Below are 20884 nucleotides of genomic sequence, written 5' to 3' on the forward strand. Positions count from 1 at the left end.
GGTACCCTGAGCATGGAACCATCAGAGATTCTTTAAGTATATATCTCTCTCTACTCTCTCTGGTAGGCCTACCATGGCACCATTGGGGGCTGCCCCCTTGCACGAGTGAGGTATACAATGCAATTTCGTTGTGTGCAGTGTTCACTTGTGTGCTGTGGAGTGCTGTGTCACAATGACAATGGGAGTTGGAGTTTCCCAGGTGGGCTTTCTTTTCTTCTTAGTCATGAGGCATGGAGGCAACAGGATTTGCGCATTATTTTGACATGGAGATGATCTTGAAAAGTTGCTCACCGAAGACCTTAGTTCTCCTACCATATCTTTGAGATCTGTTAGTCATGTGGTGCAGCAGCTTTGCTCAAAAAGTTGCCCAGTGTACTATCGACTTGTACAGTAGATACTTTTCGTAGGCTGCAATGGTCTAGATTGATTGCTCGAAAACACATCTCATTGCAGAGTGGCAAGAATTGCACGATATTTTGAGGTGTGCATGGCCATGAAAAAGTTCCCTGCTGCTGGTGATGCAAGTTCTCCAAGTCTCCAGCAGTGTTAATTTTGTCAGCTTTTTTTGATTTAGTCGTAGTCTTAGTCACAATGACGAAAATCAATTTTAGTCTTAGTCATATTTTTGTCATTGCCTTCCCAATTTAGTCTTAGTCTTAGTCTAAATGACGAAAATCAATTTTAGTCTCAGTCAATTTTTAGTCATTTTCGTCATTTTAGTCAACACTGTACATTACAGAACTTCTCCACACACTTTTAACATATGGGTGGGAGACGTGACGCCTTGTTTTTTCGTAACATTGGTTAAAAACCTACAAAACTGTTATTTTCCTTTAAAAAACAAATGTCAATGAAAGAAGATGTGGTACATAATGTTTCATATTAGTCTTAGATGAGAAGAAACATTTTTGTTAAGATTTATGTAAAAGTTTATATGTCAAATTTCCTGCGGTGTGACTGTAACATTAATGAAACAATATATAATAATATATATATAAATTAACCAACAACATTTTGAATAATGTATGAAGCATTTGGCATGATTGCATAAATCTTAACTTTAGATTAAGATATGTGAATGTGGAAAAAACTCAAGACAGTAATATTAACTACAAGTTCAATTTCGTAACACAAATTGCGTCCTGTGGGGTGACATGTATGTCAATGTTTGTGAATGGGCTGCTGCAAGGCCAACTACAAGGGTCTTAAAGACTGGCTCCTAACCAGTCAGTACCTCAGTTATTGGAGAGTGCTGTGGAAGTTTAAGGTGACTCTTAACCTCTTAATATGTCTTCATATTGCAATCTTTCTGTCACGCAATGCTTAGGTTCATTTTATGGTGTCCTGTGGTGTGACTGCTCTTATAGGAGGAAAAAAAATTTCATTTATTAATGAAAACACATATTAAGATTAAACACAATAGCATTATCAAGTTAGCATGAGCTCAGATGTCAGTCATGTATACAAAAGGATTAAAATGGCCATAATGCAGTGAATTCCCTGTGGTGTGACTCCATTTTCCTGCGGTGTGACATGCCTATGCTATGTGTTGCAGGACACATTTTCCCAAAAATGGCAAAAATAAGGTGAAATTCCACAGACCACTAAGTGCTTTATTTTTTTCTATTTTTTTCCAATTTTTATCCATCATTTTTTTCAGGAATTTGAAAAACTTTTTTTTTTTTTTGCGTTACGCCCTTAAACGTCAACCACCCATATATCATTGACTGTACAGAATAAACCTTCTCCGCACACTGCTTCTCTTTTTAATATATATCACACTGTACAGAATAAAACCTCTTCACACACTGGTTCTCTTTTTCTCTATTTTATTTAATAACTGTTAATTTCGTCAGCTTTTTAAAATTTAGTCTTAGTCTTAGTCACAATGACGAAAATCAATTTTAGTCTTAGTCATATTTTAGTCATTGCCTTCCCAATTTAGTCTTAGTCTTAGTCTAAATGACGAAAATCAAAAAAGGGCATTGACGAAATATTTTAGTCATAGTCATGGTTGACGAAATTAACACTGGTGTCCAGATAGAGCTAGATTATTGCTTAGGACTGAGTCTCTAAACAACGTTTGTAAGTCTTGCTGGAAACAACAAGGTATCAATTTTATCTCTTTTTTTAGTTTCATTCATGGGCTGGAATGTCTACTACGCCCCTGATAACCTGTAGATGCATCTCAGAGAAAACATGTAGTGACTTGATAGCTGGAGCCCACTGGTGAGCCCTGAGGATATTCCAAGTGGGCCTTGAAATAATTTTCCAAAACTTTTTGTGCGTTGCTGTTGCTTTTCAGTATTTTTGACTTTTGTTGTTTATTGGGTCAGAAGTGGGCCCTGACTTACCTCCGTCCTTATGCCTACCGGCTACCACCCAACTTTGGGCGTAGGCCATGAACAAGTGCTCTCCAGTCATCGCGATCCTTGGCCATCATTTCCAGTCGTCTCCATGGCCATGACCTCTAGTCTTCACATCCGTGTCTACAATGTAGGTCGTGGCACCAGCTGTTTCTTGGCCTGCCCCTCTTCCTTTTCCCTTGTGGATTCCAGGGGCCTAATACTACAAAGCTGGTTCAGGCATAAACCAGGTTAAGTTAAGAGGTAAATCATCTAATAGAAGAGCCTGTATTTTACTCCTGAACCAGCTTTGTAGTATAGGCCGCAGAAGAGGAATGTTGAGTTTGATGCAGGTGTTCCCTGAATATATGTGAAAATTTAAATTGGGCCCCAAGTTGGGAAACGTTGGGAACCCCTCATACAATGTACATGCTATATGTAGGCCTATAACCTACTGCACATACACTGTACAGATTGATGATTGATAGATAGATAGACAGACAGACAGACAGACAGACAGACAGACAGACAGACAGACAGACAGACAGACAGACAGACAGACAGACAGACTGTATATGCACAATAAATACAGTATAGCCCGATTCGCACGGGATAAATATTACCTATGGACCCCTGGTAATTCGCAATTACCCCCGGACCTCCGTGATTTTTCGGGGCGCATTCGGACGGGATAAATAGACGCCTGTTATTTACTCCATTCACAGACATTACAAGGGAGTGCAGACGGCGCGCCTATGTAAAATTACCCCAGGACGTCTGAGTTTCACCGAAATACAGGAATTATTACCTCACAAATCGCAGACATGGTACATTCGCACAGGACTAAGAACTCAGACATTCTCTGTAATTATTCCAAATTACCGGGGGTCCATAGGTAATAAAAGTCCCGTCCGAATCGGGCTTAAGACAAGGGAAGGGAGGGGCATGGGTCAGGCGAGCAGGCAGGTAGACGGGCGGCATTGAGGAAGCATAATAACAGCAATATACTGTACATGTACAGTGTATCAAAGATAAACAGTAAACTTATCCAGGCCAAGGTTATATGATGATCATTCATATTGCAATAGGTTTTGGGATAAGTTCAGGTTAAGATGAAGATTTAAAAATCACCATATGACTCCAGCAATTTTTCACATGCCTTCACAGGCACAGAGGCCACACCGAATAGACAGAGGGACACACACACACACACACACACACACACACACACACACACACACACACATACACACACACACACACACACACACACAACACACACACACACACACACACACACACACACACACACACACACACACACACACACACACACACACACACACAGGCACCCACACACACACAGGCACCCACACACACAGGCACCCACACACACACAGGCACCCACACACACACACACACACACAGGCACCCACACACATCAGAGGACACATTAATCTAAAGCTGGTCCGCTTTTTATATCCCTCTGCTTTCGCTTTGCTGTGGGAGACCTGGGGGATTACCTGCATTTCCTGGGGGATTTACCTGCAGTCAGGCAGCCTGGCTACATGGCACACCTGTGGTTACAGATGACTGGCCCTCCCTCGACTACCACAGGGAGTCTTAGATGCCTCCATGGGCGATTATGATGATGATAGGAGCTAGACACTTCACCAGTAATAGTGGGCACACACACAGGCTGTACTTAAGTAGCCCCTGCTTCAAGCCTGGCCCTCCATGGAGTACTACAGGGAGTCTTGTATACCTTCGCGGCCGAGTATGATAATGATAGGAGCCAGGGCTGCTATAACAGCTTTGGCCGGGCCCAGGACAAAGTCATCTGAAAAGGCCCCCCAATCCAATACATACAGTAGAATGTAATGGGGACCAAATTCTGGGCCCCCTTTCTACCTGGGCCCGGGACAACTGACCCATTGGTCCCCCACTGTCAGCAGACACTTCACCAGTAACATTGGGCACACACACGGACTGTACTTTAGTAGCCCCTGCTTCAAGCCTGGCAGACCTTGAGTTGGTAGTGTCTTGGATACGTCCACGGACGATAATGACGATGGCGATAGAAGCAGGACCGATAATGGTGGTCACACAGACAGGAAAAAATGCAGTGTTTATTCAACACTAAGAGAGTCGATTTAACATCTCCAAGAGTGTATTTGAAGAGCACTCTCAGTGAATGAACACTGCATTTTTTTTACTGTGCAGCATGTATTTTGTAAGCCCCACTTCAAGCCTGGCAGACCCTGGCAGTATCTTGGGTACCTCCATGGGCGATTAGGAAGATGACGAGAGAAAAGACACTTCAGTAATAGTGAGCACACACAGGCTGTATTTTAATAGCCCCTGCTTCAAGCCTGGCAGACCCTTGGTATTGTCTTGGATACCTCCACGGGCGGTTATGAAGATGACGAGAAGAGAAAGACACTTTTCCAGTAATGGCAGCGGTCACACACACACAGTAAAAGAAAAATGCAATGTTAATTCAACACTAGCAGAGTCGATTTCACATCTTCCAGAGTGCATTTGCTCCCAGAGTACTCTCTCAGTGTTGGATTAACACAGCATTTTTTTACTGACCCTGGCAGTGTCTTGGATTTCACCATGGGCGATAAGGAAGAAGATGATGAGAGGAGAGACACTTTACCAGTAACAGTGGGCACACACACGGGCTGTATTTTAGTAGCCCCTGCTTCAAAGCCTGGCAGACCTTGAGTTGGTAGTGTCTTGAATACTTCCATGGGCGGTTATGAAGATGACGAGAGGAGCAAGACACTTTTCCAGTAATGGTCACATGGGGCTGTATTTTGTAGTCCCACTTACCTCCCAGCCTGGCAGACTCTGAGAGAGGTAGACACATGCTGTCTAGAGGGTGGTACACTTGCTTACTGTGTGTTTTAACATGAGGTTGTTTGAAAAAACTGAAGATAAACTGTTTGTCCTCATCTACAAGCACTGCAGGCAGACACACACACACACACACACACACACACACACACACACACACACACACACACACACACACACACACCACACACACATCCTCCCCATCCCTCCTCCGCCCAGGTTACCCTCGTTCAGTACAGTGTTTAAACTTGAGGTCGGCCTCAGCGGGTCACACAGCAGCAGTTTCCTGCTCGCCTGTTGGCTCTACTGTGTCTTAATGGTGCCTACAGTTTAGCTTTGTTTGTTTTTACACCTTTTTTTCTTCTTCTTTTCCTCTTTCCGTGTGACTGGCTGACTGGTGCTGCTGTTGTTGCTTGCTATGGCAGCTCTGTGTGGAGGGGAGACTGGTGTGAGGGGCTGGTGTGAAAGTATGAAATGTGCTGTTGGCAGGGCCAGATTAAGATGACCTGGGCCCCCCTAGGCCAGTGTTTCCCAACCAGGGGTACGTGTACCACTAGGGGTACGCGAGCACACTGCAGAGGGTACTTGGGAAAATGTAATAATAGCAAATATATGGGGCATAGTCACATTGGGAAAGAGGAAGAGGTATAGAGCATGAATGAGGGGGTACTCATGTCACAACAAAAAGGTTTAGGGGGTACGTGAGACGAAAAAGGTTGGGAACCACTGCCCTAGGCTACAGGTTCCTGTGGGCCCCCTCAGAAGGCAATTGCCATTACATGCTGAAGAAGGGCTCTGCCCGAAACATTTGTGGGCGAATAAACACAGAAAATCTGAAGAGTGCTGTCTTTTGCTTCCTTTACCTCTGGGTCATTTCACGTGAAATCAGACACTTTGGGACCCGACCGACCCGGATTTCAATCATACTTGGTGTGCCTTTTTAGTAGCAAGGTAGCACCCCAGAACTGCATTGGTTTGAATCTGACACTAATATTAAGGGAGAAACAGACTAGGAAAGGTCAACATGTGAGGGTAGGACACTATACATTCAGCCTTGAATATATCAGTCAGTGTTAGTCACAAAAAGATGCCTGTGGTGTTATTTGAAAGCTATTTTCTGGCTCTACATATTACACAATCAGCTTGGAATACAACAACTCTCAGAATATGAATTATGATAAATTGAAAAATTAAAAATTGAATATCTAAAAAAAACTATATTTTAAAAATGGCCAGTTCCTTGTCCAAACGTAGCCGGCAATGTCATTAGCAACACCTCAAATGCTGGTGTTCGGTTCTTTATTCATTTCAGAGAGAATTTGACTCACAAATATGGCATCATACAGACCACTTACTAATAATATGGTAATACCATAGTAGCATCACATGACAAAACAAAAATGGTCAGTTTCCATGGTCCCAGGTTTCAGAAACTAAGGCAGATGTCCATTTATACACACCAAATGATGATATGAATGTTTGAACATTCATTCTCTGTGTACCTGTGTCATCTTCCCTTTACCGTACTTTAAAGAGATAATCAATGGCTACACTTTGTACTCTACCAGTGCATTTGAAGCAGCAGCTGTGTCTTTTGTAGATAATGTATAAGTACGTCCCGTTGCAGTTACAGGTTCCACTACCAGAAGCACATCCTGATGATCCATTACAAATCTATCTGGGTCTGAAGGGAAAAGTGAAGGATGGAGATGGTCCATGAGGATGCAGGAAGTTCAGTTTCACCTCTCCAGTGCTCGGCATACATTCCTCAACACATGCTAGCCACCAGTTGCCATCATATACAGCTACAACATACCCTTTGATGCTTGAAAATGTAACACATTCCTTTACTGAGCTCACTCTTTCAACTCTGCCTTCTCCGAATGCTGAAAATGGCCTAACTTCCACTGTGTCCATTGACAATGGGCAGAAGCTGTGTAGTTTTTGAGTACCTGGAATAGTTCTTGCAGATTCCAACCTTTTCAACAGGTTCTCACCTGGGTCATTCCATGTCAATTCACATGATTCCCTAGAATCTCCCCAGGTGACCCTCTCCGATTTACCCGATATCTCACATACAGGTACCTTTTGATGTCAATTGAAAGAATACCAAATATTAGCACCCTACGTCTCTAACGGTCTTTTGCAGAGATGAAGCCCTCCAAAGTTGGGGTGCCATGCCCACCTTTCAAGCCTGTGAATTGCATACAAAATTTACAAGCAGATTTTGACACCTCTGGTTTTAGTTTGAAGGAAGATACAGGCCTAAAAATCACCATGGCCATGGCCGTAGTTACATTTGAGGCTAGCGAGGTCCGGACCTCGCCTATCGTGAGAGGTTTTTATTATTATTATTATTATTTTAACGGCAAATATGACCAACTGAAACACACAAAAACATCTATAAACCTTTGTGAAGCGTCCTTTGCAAACTGTGGTTAACCTCCATGTGCTATGTGTTCTAGTTTTGCCTTTGTGTTCTGTTTTTGAGAGTAAACAAGATTGATTAATATCGCAAGTGGTGCGACTCGTGGGAGAGAACGCAACTCAGCCGACATCGCAAGTGTTTGGTCGCGTTCGTGACAGAGCATTGCGCAACGCAAAATGACCATGCTTTCTGGTTGGAAAAATGCATTGAAATGGCAAAGTGTGCGTGTGCAGCCTGCGCAGTAATGTGCCGTCACGAACGCGCCCATTAAGCACGCGCTTGATGAGATCTCCGCTATCAGAAAGCCCGCGCTTGGTGAGATCTCCGCTAACAGAAAGCCAGCCGTTGTATAGCCTACCTAAAGCTCATGCGTAACAAGTTAGCTATGGTGTCTTAAAAAAGCCATTTTGAGTCATTATTTTTAAGAAGGCCGGCTTTGCTGCATCAGCTGCTGCATTAAGGTAAAAAGCAGGATATCCGTGAAAGGTAATTGATTGTAAATTGGAAAGCATGTGATAAACACTGATAGAGGAGGTCACCGGAACATCTTCAGGTGTGGATATTTTCCTGTTAAGATGTAGCTTATGTGTAACTTTCAGGTCAAGCTTTATTTCCTTACAAAGGGCTTTACTGACTGGAGAAATGCTGTTTATAATAAAAAAGAGGCATAATACAAAGCATAGCCATTCAAAGGGAATAGGCTGAGTTGGCTGAAAACTACAACTATTTATTATTATACATGTTTACATATTTGCTATTTCACATTAGGCCTATACATTTTCATAGAGGAGGGCCCTATATATAGGCCTGGGTGTAGCCTATATTTATTTATTTTATGAATTTAATTTTTAATTTATATTTTATATTAACAATAAAATTTCGGCGCGCGCTCTGCGCGCATCATGGACCTCGCCTACTTCACATGGCTGGCTACGGCCATGTCCATGGCCCCTCAATATGACCCTGTCTACCAGATGATGTACTTACAAATGGCATGCCTTGATTATTTTTGGCTATATTAAGCCTTAAGCACACTGAATTTGTGAAACGCGTGTTGAAGAGTCTTGCCATTTTGGGGCTCCATATCTTGGAAACTATGTATGCTTTGGGAGTTATAATTGATTTTCCATCATATTTGGGAACTGTACAGTGTATTCCGAAAAATGTAGGGCGCTCAGACTTTAAAAGATAAAATAGGAGGGACTCAAAAACAGCTTTGGGACAAAATGACCTACGGTACCCTCTACTTCAGGCCTCAAATTAACCATGTGGGCACTTGATGAGTGGAACGCCCTTTTAACCCCATGTACAGTAGCACTGTATCAAACATTCAAGCTTGGAAAAACTTTGTTTTTCAAAGTTCTTCATATTAATCTTGGCCTTCAAAGTATATGTTTTTCTCTATATCTTATCACAGTGTCTGTTTTGTCTGCTGCCATCTGCTGGTCTAAAAAAGTAACAACAGCGTAATGTAAGAAAACAAAAGGGGCTGGAAAATCTTGCCCGTAATTTACCAATAAAGCACTGTAATTATTATACAGTATATTGCTATGTACTAATTCTGATTTTAACAAGCATGATGAATAGTAATAGTTTAAATAATTTCCTAAGTGTGACTGCTTAATGCTCAATCATGATGCCAGTCCTCACCCTGCACTACGTTTCTACCAGACATGGGGGTGGGGGTGTCCTGTCAGAAATTTAATCATAATTAAGCATTCTGCATAATTGCTGTTAAAAATCATAATTAATATACAGCAATATACTGTAGAATTAAAGTGGTTTATTGGTAGCCTAGCGAGCTTAACCCCTTGGGGCGTCTAGATTTCTAGGCTACTTTATTGGTAAATTATGGGCAAGATGTTCCAGCCCCTTTTGTTTTTCTTACATTACACTGTTGTTGCGTTTTTTTTGACCAGCAGATGGCAGCAGACAAAATGGACACTGTGATAAGACATAGACACAAACATATACTTTGAAGGCCAAGATTAATATGAAGAACTTTGAAAAAAACAAAGTTTTTCCAAGCTTGAATGTTTGATACAGTGCTACTGTACATGGGGTTTTTAAAGGGCGTTCCACTCATCAAGGTGCCCACATGGTTAATTTGAGGCCTGAAAGTAGTGGGGCTACCGTAAGGACATTTTGTCCAAAAGCTGTTTTTTTTTGAGTCCCTCCTATTCCATCATTAAAAGGCAGAGTGCCCTACTTTTTTGAAATACACTGTAACAGTTTTTTTTCCCAAATACGTTGGAAAATCAATTATAACTCCCATAGCATACATAGTTTCGAAGACATGGAACCCCAAAATGGCAAGACTCTTCATCACGCTTTTCACAAATTCAGTTTTTAAGGCTTAATATAGCCAAAAATAATCAAGGCATGTTATTCGTAAGTACATCATCTGGTTAGACAGGGTCATATTGAGGTCATGGTGATTTTTAGGCCTGTATCTTCCTTCAAACTAAAACCAGAGGTGTCAAAATCTGCTTGTAAATTTTGTATGCAATTCACAGGCTTGAAAGGTGGGCATGGCACCCCAACTTTGGAGGGCTTCATCTCTGCAACCGTTAGACGTAGGGTGCTAATACTTGGTATTCTTTCAATTGACATCAAAAGGTACCTGTATGTGAGATATCGGGTAAATCAGAGAGGGTCATGTGGGGAAGGCGTGTGAATTGACATGGAATGACCCAGCTTCATGATGGTACATCTCTGTTGTGGAAAACTGGCAATGGATGTTCTTGAGAGAGATGCACCATCATGAAGCTGAGAAACTGTTGAAGAGGTTTGAATCTGCAAGAACTATTCCAGGTACTCAAAAACTACACAGCTTCTGCCCATTGTCAATGGACATTAGGCCATTTTCCGCATTCAGAGAAGGAGTTGAAAGAGTGAGCTCAGTAAAGGAATGTTACATTTTCAAGCATCAAAGGGTATGTTGTAGCTGTATATGATGGCAACTGGTGGCTAGCATGTGTTGAGGAATGTATGCCGAGCACTGGAGAGGTGAAACTGAACTTCCTGCATCCTCATGGACCATCTCCATCCTTCACTTTTCCCTTCAGACCAGATAGATTTGTCATGGATCATCAGGATGTGCTTCTGGTAGTGGAACCTAACTGCAACGGGACGTACTTATACATTATCTACAAAAGACACAGCTGCTGCTTTCAAATGGAGTGGTAGAGTAGAAAATGAGAGTGTAGGGATTGATTATGTGTTTAAAGTAGGGTAAAGGGAAGATGGCACAGGTACACAGAGAAAGGAATGTTCATTCACCATCTCATCATTTGGTGTGTATAAATGGACATCTGCCTTAGTTTCTGAAACCTGGGACCATGGAAAAACTGACCATTTTTGTTTTGTGTTTTATTTTTGTCATGTGATGCTACTATGGTTATTACCATATTATTAGTAAGTGGTCTGTATGATGCCATATTTGTGAGTCAAATTCTCTCTGAAATGAATAAAGAACCGAACACCAAGCATTTGAGGTGTTTTGCTAATGACATTGCCGGCTACGTTTGGACAAGGAACTGGCCATTTTAAAATATAGTTTTTTTAGATATTCAATTTTTAATTTTTCAATTTATCATAATTCATATTCTGAGAGTTGTTGTATTCCAAGCTGATTGTGTAATATGTAGAGCCAGAGAAGAGCTTTCAAACAATACCACAGGCATCTTTTTGTGACTAACACTGACTGATATATTCAAGGCTGAATGTATAGTGTCCTACCCTAAAATGTGAACCTTTCCTAGTCTGTTTCCCCCTTAATATTAGTGTCAGATTCAAACCAATGCAGTTCTGGGGTGCTACCTTGCTACTAAAAAGGCACACCAAGTATGATTGAAATCCGGATCGGTCGGGTCCCAAAGCGTCTGATTTCACGTGAAATGACCCCTCTCAGAAGGACAATTTACATAGACAGTGTCATAATTACAAGCTTGGAATTGAGGATAACATGTCAGCAAATCGTGCTCAACACAACAGATTATTTTTTATGTCAATACTGCATCTTGAAAAAAACTTTTGGTCAATCAGGGCCATATCAAGCCTGCATTAATCCGGCCCTGGCATGTCTGCCTATAGAGTAAACATTGTTCTGTTACCTTCTGTATTTATGAAAAAATGAAGGATATATATATACTGTATATTACCATGGCAACAGGCATGGTGGGAAAGATAAGTGATGAACCATGATGACGAGTGAATTAGGAGCTTGTGTCCTCTGTCTGTTTCTCTATGTCTGTCTTTCTTTTTTTTCTGTCTCTCGCTGTCTCGCTTTCATGGTTTAATTCTTTCTCTCTCCTCTCGCATTCGTCCTGTATCTATCTCTCTGCTTCTCTCGCTCTTAGTAACGGTTTCATTTTCTCTTTCCCCTCCCTTTCCTGTAGCTCTGTGTTGTGCTCTCTCTCTCTCTCTCTCTCTCTCTCTCTCTCTCTCTCTCTCTCTCTTTCTCTCTCTCTCAGACTCCCACCTCCAATCTCAACCCTAGTGTCCCCTTTTCACCCTCATGAGAGAAGAGGCCGCTACATGCAGTGTGTATCACCATTAATTAGGCCTGTGGTGTAGAGCTGTGCAGTACATACACAATCAAAGGGTTTCTTTTCCTGTGTTGCTATTATCAGTAGAGACAGGGCTGCACAGCCTTGGTGACTTGGGCTTTTTTTAACCACTAACCACCTTGTGCCACCACTTTCTAATGGGTACCACTCTTCTCTCTCTCGTTCTCGTTCTCGTTCTCGCCCTCACTCTCTTTCTCGTTCTCTCTCTCTCTCTCTCTCTCTCTCTCTCGTTTTCTTTCTCTCTCCATCTTTCTCTCTCTCTTTCGCTCTCTCTCTTCCTTTCTTTCTTTTTTGTTTTCTCTCTATATCTCTCTTTCTTTCTTTCTTTCTTTCTTTCTTTCTTTCTTTCTTTCTTTCTTTCTTTCTCTCTTTTTCTTTTTTGCTTTATCTCTCTTTCTCTCTCTCTCGCACTCTTTCTCGCACTCTCTCAGTCTTTATCTTTCTCACTCTCCATCTCTCTCTCTCTCTCTCTCTCTCTCTCTCTCTCTCTCTCTCTCTCTCTCTCTCCATCTCTCACCCTCTCCATATGGTCCCTGTTCTCTATTACTTCATCCTAGAGGCACCTGAGTCCTGCTTTGTCATTCGGGTCCATGTTAAGTCATGTGTGTGTGTCTGTGTTAGTGTGTGGGTGTGTGTGGGTGTGTTTATCTGTGGGTGTGTGTTTGTGTTTGTCCGTGTGTGGGTGTGGGTGTGTGTGTGTGTGGGTGTGGGTGTGCCTGTGTGTAAATGGCTGTTTGATGGGTGTGTGTGGTAGTGGAGTGGATCCTGGAGGCTTAAAAAGAGTAGTATACGTACTAGGAAGATACAGCCGAGCCCACGATGCCCAGGGGCAATAGCAGTTAGATGCCACTCCCCAGCTGCTTGTGTAAAATGATCACGGCTACATTACTCCACTCCACAGCCCATGCAAATGAAATGGAGTGTTGTGGTGGTGTGCTGATGATGTAGGCTACTACTAGACTGCTCTGGGATATATAAAATGGATATAATGTTGCTGAGACATCGTAACTCTTAACCGGGGAGCAGAGCCAAAGACCCACAGATTAAAAAAAAAAAATAGGGAAAAAAGTCAGCTCAAGGAATGCAAGGGTTCTCTTTCCTCAAATATCCCACAGAGAAGAATCCTTAATAGGATGGAGTGAACATTCCTGGATGTAGCAGACTTTCTCCTTATTTCCATATCTGGGAGCGGGTATTTTTAATAAGATTTTTTAATAAGCCAGGTACTTTTTCAATACGAATTGAGCTTTCAAACAACATCATAACCACCTCTTTGTCACTTCAATTGACTGACATAATCAAGGATGAATGGATATACTGTCCTACCCTCTTAATTAAATCTTTCTTTGTCCATTTCTCTCTTAAAGTGATATTGTGCCATTTTAGGAAATTCGTTCATTTTACACCTCCCCTTTAGTTAAATGATTGAGGTGTTCCTTTCTCCTGTAATTTCAGCCATTCTACATCCAAGCAACCAATTAACATGGAATCCTATGAGACCAGCTAATTGCTAGCTTGGAGGTAAAGTTTGCACTGCCAGACTCAGAACGACTGCTAATACAGACGAAAGGTACAGCTCAACCATTTAACTCAAGGGGAGGTGTAAAATGAACTTATTTCCAAAAATGGCACAATATCACTTTAATATAAGTGCCAGATTCATGCTTATGCAGTACTGCGATTCTACCTTGATGAAAAGGCAGTTTTATTCAAATCCGCTTTGGTTAAGTTTTACATCAAAGTTTTTTATTTTACGTGAAATGACTCAGATAACCCAGCAGTTCCCCGTTCATTTTGATAGATATTAGTGCCAGGTAGGGTTTGTTGTTGGAGTTGATGCCTGAGGGTATCAATAAGGTAGCTGTTGATTGTGAGGACTTGGTGTAGAAGGGCTGTGGTATAGTCTCTATCCCGGCATCTTCATATTCACACAGTTGTTAGGCCCTTTTTTGACAGAGGTCTCCGTGTTCCCCATTGATATGCATCGGGTGAAGAGCACGGGCGCACAGAAGATGGAGGTGGGAGGCTGTACTTGCCATGTCGCATCTAGTCTAATGTTGTACCTCTATGGTATGGTCTCTATCCTGTCATATCCCGAGTGTAATGAACAGTCATGGGTAAGCGGTTAGGGCGTCAGACTTGTAGCCCAAAGGTTGCCGGTTGGACTCCCGACCTGCCAGGTTGGTGGGGGGAGTAATTAACCAGTGCTCTCCCCCATCCACCTCCATCACTGAGGTACCCTGAGCATGGGTGCTGGGGGCTGCCCCCTTGCACGGGTGAGGCATAAATGCAATTTCGTTGTGTGCAGTGAACCCTTGATTGCTGTGGAGTGCTGTGTCACAATGACAAGGGGAGTTCATGTTTCCCTGTTGGTCTTTCGGCTTTTCTAATCCCAGTGGGCTTTACTGTGCTGTAGCATGAAAGTGTATCTTGAGGCAGCCCAGATAGGTTTGTCTATCTGTCTGTCTGAGCTGCTGTCTCGTAAGGCTCTGTCTGTCTGTCTGTCTGTCTGTCTGTCTGTCTGTCTGTCTGTCTGTCTGTCTGTCTGTCTGTCTGTCTGTCTGTCTGTCTGTCTGTCTGTCTGTCTACCTGTCTTAGGCTCTATCTATCCTGTCTGCCTGACTGTGTGGGCTGCAGGCGATGGAGCTGCTGTGATGTGCTGTGTGATTGAAGTCACGGTGCCCTCATCTCAGTCAGACTCACACTCCCTTTACTTTCACCACCTCTTACATTCAGACTTGGTTGGATGCATTGCAGACGCGCACCCTCACACAAGCACCTGAGACGCCAACACACACACACACACACACACACACACACACACACACACACACACACACACACACACACACACACACACACACACACACACACACACACACACACACACACACACTCATCAAGAAACACACACACACACACACACTCATCAAGAAACACACACACACACACACACTCATCAAGAAACACACACACACACACACACACACACACACACACACACACACACACACACACACACACACACACACACACACACACACACACACACACACACACACACACACACACACACACACACAGGTCCACAAAGTCTCACACCTGTCTTTAAAATAAGCACCTTGCATCCTGTCTATAAAAAGGCTTTGCTTCCTAAACAGGATCCAAGACTGAGAGCACCTGCATCACTGATGAAATGTCCTTTGGTCATCCCTAAGCTATGCCTTGAAGATATTCACACACACACACACACACACACACACACACACACACACACACACACACACACACACACACACACACACACACACACACACACACACACACACACACACACACACACACACACACACACACACCTTGTTTGTGTTTCCGAGAGGCTCCTTTTAACAGCACATCAGGCAGTTGCTGTCGGTAATTTTCTCGGTGTCAAAACAGATTGGCTAGAGATGGGTAATTGACTTGGCATAATTTCAAAGGCAAGATTAGTATCGCAGGATCAGACATATTTATTTACCCCATTCATCTTCTTCAGTGGTACCCTTGTAGCATATGAAGTGAGATGAGAATCTGAAGTGTGGCCCACTCATGCTATACAGAAATAGAGTAAATATGTTGGTGAATGTTTGTGAAGCTGTACGAGTGCTAGGTGCATGCGTTTTCAAATGTAGGAAATGTTGTATTGAACTTTAGGATGGTCATAATACAAGTACTTGGCATACACGAGATGCTTCAAACTTTCTTGCGAGAAATGGTTGTGTATTCTTCAAAGACTTCAAAAGTCTGGATTGTGTCCTTGTAGAATGTGATGAAAGTCCATAGACCTGAATATGTCACTAATTCTCTCTCTCTCTCTCTCTCTCTCTCTCTCTCTCTCTCTCTCTCTCTCTCTCTCTCTCTCTCTCTCTCTCTCTCTCTCTCTCTCTCTCTCTCTCAGAGGCAAGATGGATGAAGCGGAGAAGTATCAGCAGCGTCTCCAGGCCATTGCGGTAAGCATCCCATATGGGTCATGTGCTTTATGCTGCTCTCTGCCTACTGTATATACAGTACATTGTATGAGGCTCTTTTCTACTGCCGGTTTTCTGGTAGGTCGGCAAAAAACTGCATTTAAAAATCATTGGGTGTATCGAACTGTCAATAATCGTGATATTGACCGAATCGTAAGCTGAATGTATTGTTACAGCCCTAATTTTTTACCACAGTATCACTGGAGAATAGCACAGGATTACTGCAATATTAGTGCAGTGAATGCAATGTTTTGTGCGCGAAAAATTACATATAGTAAAAATTCTGCACTTAAATGCAGTATGCAGTGTTTTGGCCACTAAAAGACCAACCCAGAAGTTGTGCCGATTTTTTTTTTTTACATGAGGGTTGCGGAACATCCCCCGAACCCTCCTATCCCTATCCCTCAACTTGCCCGCCAGCTTATATAAGTGGATATCACAGTGTAGCAGTAGGGGGGTCTTGGGAGGCTGAGCTCAGCCGGTGAGAGGAGAGGAGAGGAGCGGAGGATGATTGGTAGTGGCAGGTCGGCCACAGATAGCATTAATATCCATGTGTGAGGTGGTGCAGTGGCGGAACAATTGCACACAGGGCCCAAGGGCAAAACACTGATGAGGCCCCCCATATGGCCTGCCATGGTCATAATAGGACAAAACCCATACAGGAGGGCCCATGGGCAAATGGCCAGCCTGTCCACCCTATAACTTCGCCCATGTGTTAGGTGGAGGGAGGGAGAGGGAGGCCCAGCCAGGGCTATGGCAGACAGGGGGGGGACAAAGGGGTACGTTGTCCCGGGGTCTGGGAGATAGGAGGCCCAGAATTGGGTCCCCATTACATTGTATGTATTGGGTAGGGGGCCCTTTCAGATAACTTTGTCCTGGGCCTAGCAAAAGCTGTTGGCGGCCCTGCATGTGTGAGGTGGAGGGAGGGAAGGAGAGAGCGAGGGACCCTGCCAGGGCTATTGCAGACAGGGGAGAGCTACTGTAGTTGGAGGAGATGCACAGGAGGGACAGGCTTGTCTTGTGATGCAGGCGCCAACTGAACTGCTCTCGGAAGAGTCAACAACCCGCTGTACACAGTTGCGTACAAACAGACACGCACACATAAATGTAAGCACACACACACGCACACAGACATGCACAGAAACACGCACACACAGAGATATGCACACACACAGACATGCACACACACAGACACGCACAGACACGCACAGACACAGACACGTACAGAGACATACACATACACACACCAACAACTAGCCACATGTACACACACACACACACACACACACACACACACACACACACACACACACACACACACACACACACACACACACACACACACACACACACACACACACACACACACACACACATTCCCAGACAATGCTGCACACCCTCCCACCCATCCACCTACATCCTCATACACCAGCACGGCTGACGACCACACTTTTATTTTGCCCATGCATGTGAACGCAGAGAAGGAAAGAGGAGAGATGATAAGAGATGATAAGAGAAGATAAGAGAGGAGAAGAGAATATGAGAGAAGAGAGGAGAAGAAAATATGTGAGGAGAAGAGAAGAGAAGAGAAGAGTAGAGAATATGAGAGAAGAGAAGAGAAGAGAATATGAGAAAAGAGAGGAGAGGAGAAGAGAATATGAGAGAAGAGAAGAGAGAAGACAGGGGAAGAGAAGAGCATAGTGGGATAGAGAAGAGAAGAGAAGAGAAGAGAAGAGAAGAGAAGAGAATATTGGGATAGAGGAGTAGAGAAGAGAAGAGAGGAGAATAGCGGGATAGAGGAGTAGAGAAGAGAAGAGAAGAGAATAGTGGGATAGAGGAGTAGAGAAGAGAAGAGAGGAGAATAGTGGGATAGAGGAGTAGAGAAGAGAAGAGAGGAGAATAGTGGGATAGAGGAGTAGAGAGGAGAAGAGAGGAGAATAGTGGGATAGAGGAGTAGAGAAGAGAAGAGAGGAGAATAGTGGGATAGAGAAGTAGAGAAGAGAAGAGAATAGTGGGATAGAGGAGTAGAGAAGAGAAGAGTAGAGAATAGTGGGATAGAGGAGTAGAGAAGAGAAGAGAGGAGAATAGTGGGATAGCCTTTTGATCTGTTTTCGTGGCAGATGTGTCAGCGTCTGTGTGAGGCTCAGCATGGCGTCTCTAAAGAGGCGGCAGCAGATCTTAGGAGCCGGGTGCCAGCACGCCGGATTTGTCTCTGGCCTCCCTCTCTTCTCCTCGTCTGCCCTCCGTCTCGCTCTCTCTCGCTCTCTCTCTCTCTCTCTCTCTCTCTCTCTCTCTCTCTCTCTCTCTCTCTCTCTCTCTCTCTCTCCATCTTTCTCTCTCTCCATCTTTCTCTCGCTCTCTTTCTCTCTCCATCTTTCTCTTTCTCTCTCCATGTTTCTCTCTCTCTCTCTTCATCGTTCTCTCTCTCTCTCTCTCTCTCTCTCTCTCTCTCCCCTCTTCTGCGCTGAGGCTCCTGACGGCTTATGTTGTCAGTTTCAACTGCTGCGCTGCCTGCGTGCTGCTGCAGCATATCTACGGTAACGGTTGTTGGTGCTGATATTTCTGTGCGGGAGATTCCCTTTGAGGCTAGCAGGCATGATTATGTCCACTCATGTCCAAAACTATGCTCGTCAGCGTGGCACCGACCACTGTGTAAGACTTTCTCTTCTCACACAGAGAACATGGAGGATGGGACCCCCTTTGTGTAGCCTACATAATGAATTCTGCTGAATTCCTTTGTGGCTAGCAGGCATGATCGTGTCATAGAGGGGTCAATCGTGATTTTTAAGTAGCATATGTCAGGTTGTACAACCCTAGCTAATACCGATGAACTAATTAGTAATTGGTAAGTAATGTACAAGCTATCAATATGCTTCTTAGATAATACAATCCAGTAAAAACAAACATAAAAGCATTTAATCCATACAATAGTGGCATTAGCTGTGGTTCCCCCACTTTGATTTCGGCTACTACAAAAATGTAATTGACCCTCTGACAAATACTAAGGGAGAGACCACACTTTGGTTAAGTTGTCAAATAGTTTAACTCCACCACATTCATGTAGTAGTAGTAGTAGTAGTAGTAGCTTTATTATCCCCCATGGGGGAAATTTCTTCTAGTGAGAGGAGCATAAGACAAGAAAACAAACACAATTCAGTCACATTCCCAAGCACATTTACCCCAAGCAACACATTCCCCCATAAGACAAGACATTGGACAAAAACAGATGTCATCCATCAACAGTCCCAGTTAACCCCATAGCGTGGACAAAGCATGGGAGGATGTGCAAGCAGCAGATAAATAAATACAGTGCCCTCCATAATTATTGGCACCCCTGGTTGAGATGTGTTAAAAGCCTTAAAATAAATTCATTGTTTATTGCAGAAGAATTCTGTCACATTGAAAATTGTAGGAAAATGTAGCCTTCAACTCAAATGAATTGTAAGAATATAAAAAAAATCCCTGACTAAAAAATAATTATTTTTCATTAAATCACCTGTTCCACAATTATTGGCACCCTTAACAATTCCCAGGAAATAAATATAATTGAAGCATTTCTGTCATTTCTACAGTAGTTTACAAAGTTTACCAGAGTATGTAGGAACATTTAATTAGTAATTCATCACTTCCTGTTTCCCTGGGGTATAAATATGACGTGACACCGAGGCCATTTCTCTTATCCACTCTTAAACATGGGAAAGACAAAGGAACACAGCATACAAGTGAGGCAGATGTGCGTCGACCTTCACAGGTCAGGCAGAGGCTACAAGAAGATTGCCACTCAACTGCAGCTGCCCATATCCACTGTGAGAGGAATAATTAAGAAGTTCAAAACAACTGGAACAGTGGTAAACAAGCCTGGACGAGGACCCAAGTTTATTTTGCCACCACGCACAGTGAGGAGGATGGTAAGAGAAATCAAAAGATCTCCAAAGCTCACTGTTACAGAATTACACCAAATGGTAGCATCCTGGGGTCACAAAGTCTCCAAATCAACCATCAGGCGCTGTCTACACGCCAACAAGCTGTTTGGGAGGCATGCACGGAGAAAACCTTTCCTCATTCACAATCATAAACGCAAGCGTCTGGAGTTCGCCAAGCGGTATTGGGGCTTCAACTGGGACCGTGTGCTTTGGTCAGATGAGACCAAGATTGAGCTTTTTGGCAACAAACACTCTAAGTGGGTCTGGCGTACCACGAAAGATCCGCATGCTGAAAAGCACCTCATACCCACTGTGAAGTATGGGGGTGGGTTAGTGATGCTGTGGGGCTGTTTCGCTTCCAAAGGCCCTGGGAACCTTGTTAGGGTGCATGGCATCATGAATGCTTTGAAATACCAGGACATTTTAAATCAAAATCTGTTGCCCTCTGCCCGAAAGCTGAAGCTGGGTCGTCACTGGGTCTTTCAGCAAGACAATGACCCTAAACATTTGGCCAAATCTACACAGAAATGGTTCACCAGACACAAAATCAAGCTCCTCCCATGGCCATCTCAGTCCCCTGACCTCAACCCCATTGAGAACCTGTGGGGTGAGCTGAAGAGGAGAGTACAGAGGAGAGGACCCAGGTCTCTGGATGATTTAGAGAGATTCTGCAAAGAGGAATGGCTGAAGATCCCTCTTTCTGTCTTTTCCCATCTTGTGAAACATTATAGGAGAAGATTAGGTGCTG

At 43.4% G+C, this 20884-nt stretch overlaps 1 protein-coding gene across 1 annotated transcript in view; it reads left to right on the plus strand.

The window, feature by feature from the left end:
- palm3 (paralemmin 3) overlaps positions 1–20884 on the plus strand; it is a 91609-nt gene that overhangs the window by 33926 nt on the left and 36799 nt on the right. The window contains exon 2 of the mRNA XM_063202045.1: positions 16144–16195. Within this exon, the coding sequence (XP_063058115.1) occupies positions 16151–16195 (45 nt within the window). The 5' untranslated portion in view covers positions 16144–16150. The remainder of the gene's footprint in view (positions 1–16143; positions 16196–20884) is intronic.

The sequence above is a fragment of the Engraulis encrasicolus genome, chromosome 1, assembly GCF_034702125.1.
Source record: "Engraulis encrasicolus isolate BLACKSEA-1 chromosome 1, IST_EnEncr_1.0, whole genome shotgun sequence".
NCBI classification, from domain to species: domain Eukaryota; kingdom Metazoa; phylum Chordata; class Actinopteri; order Clupeiformes; family Engraulidae; genus Engraulis; species Engraulis encrasicolus.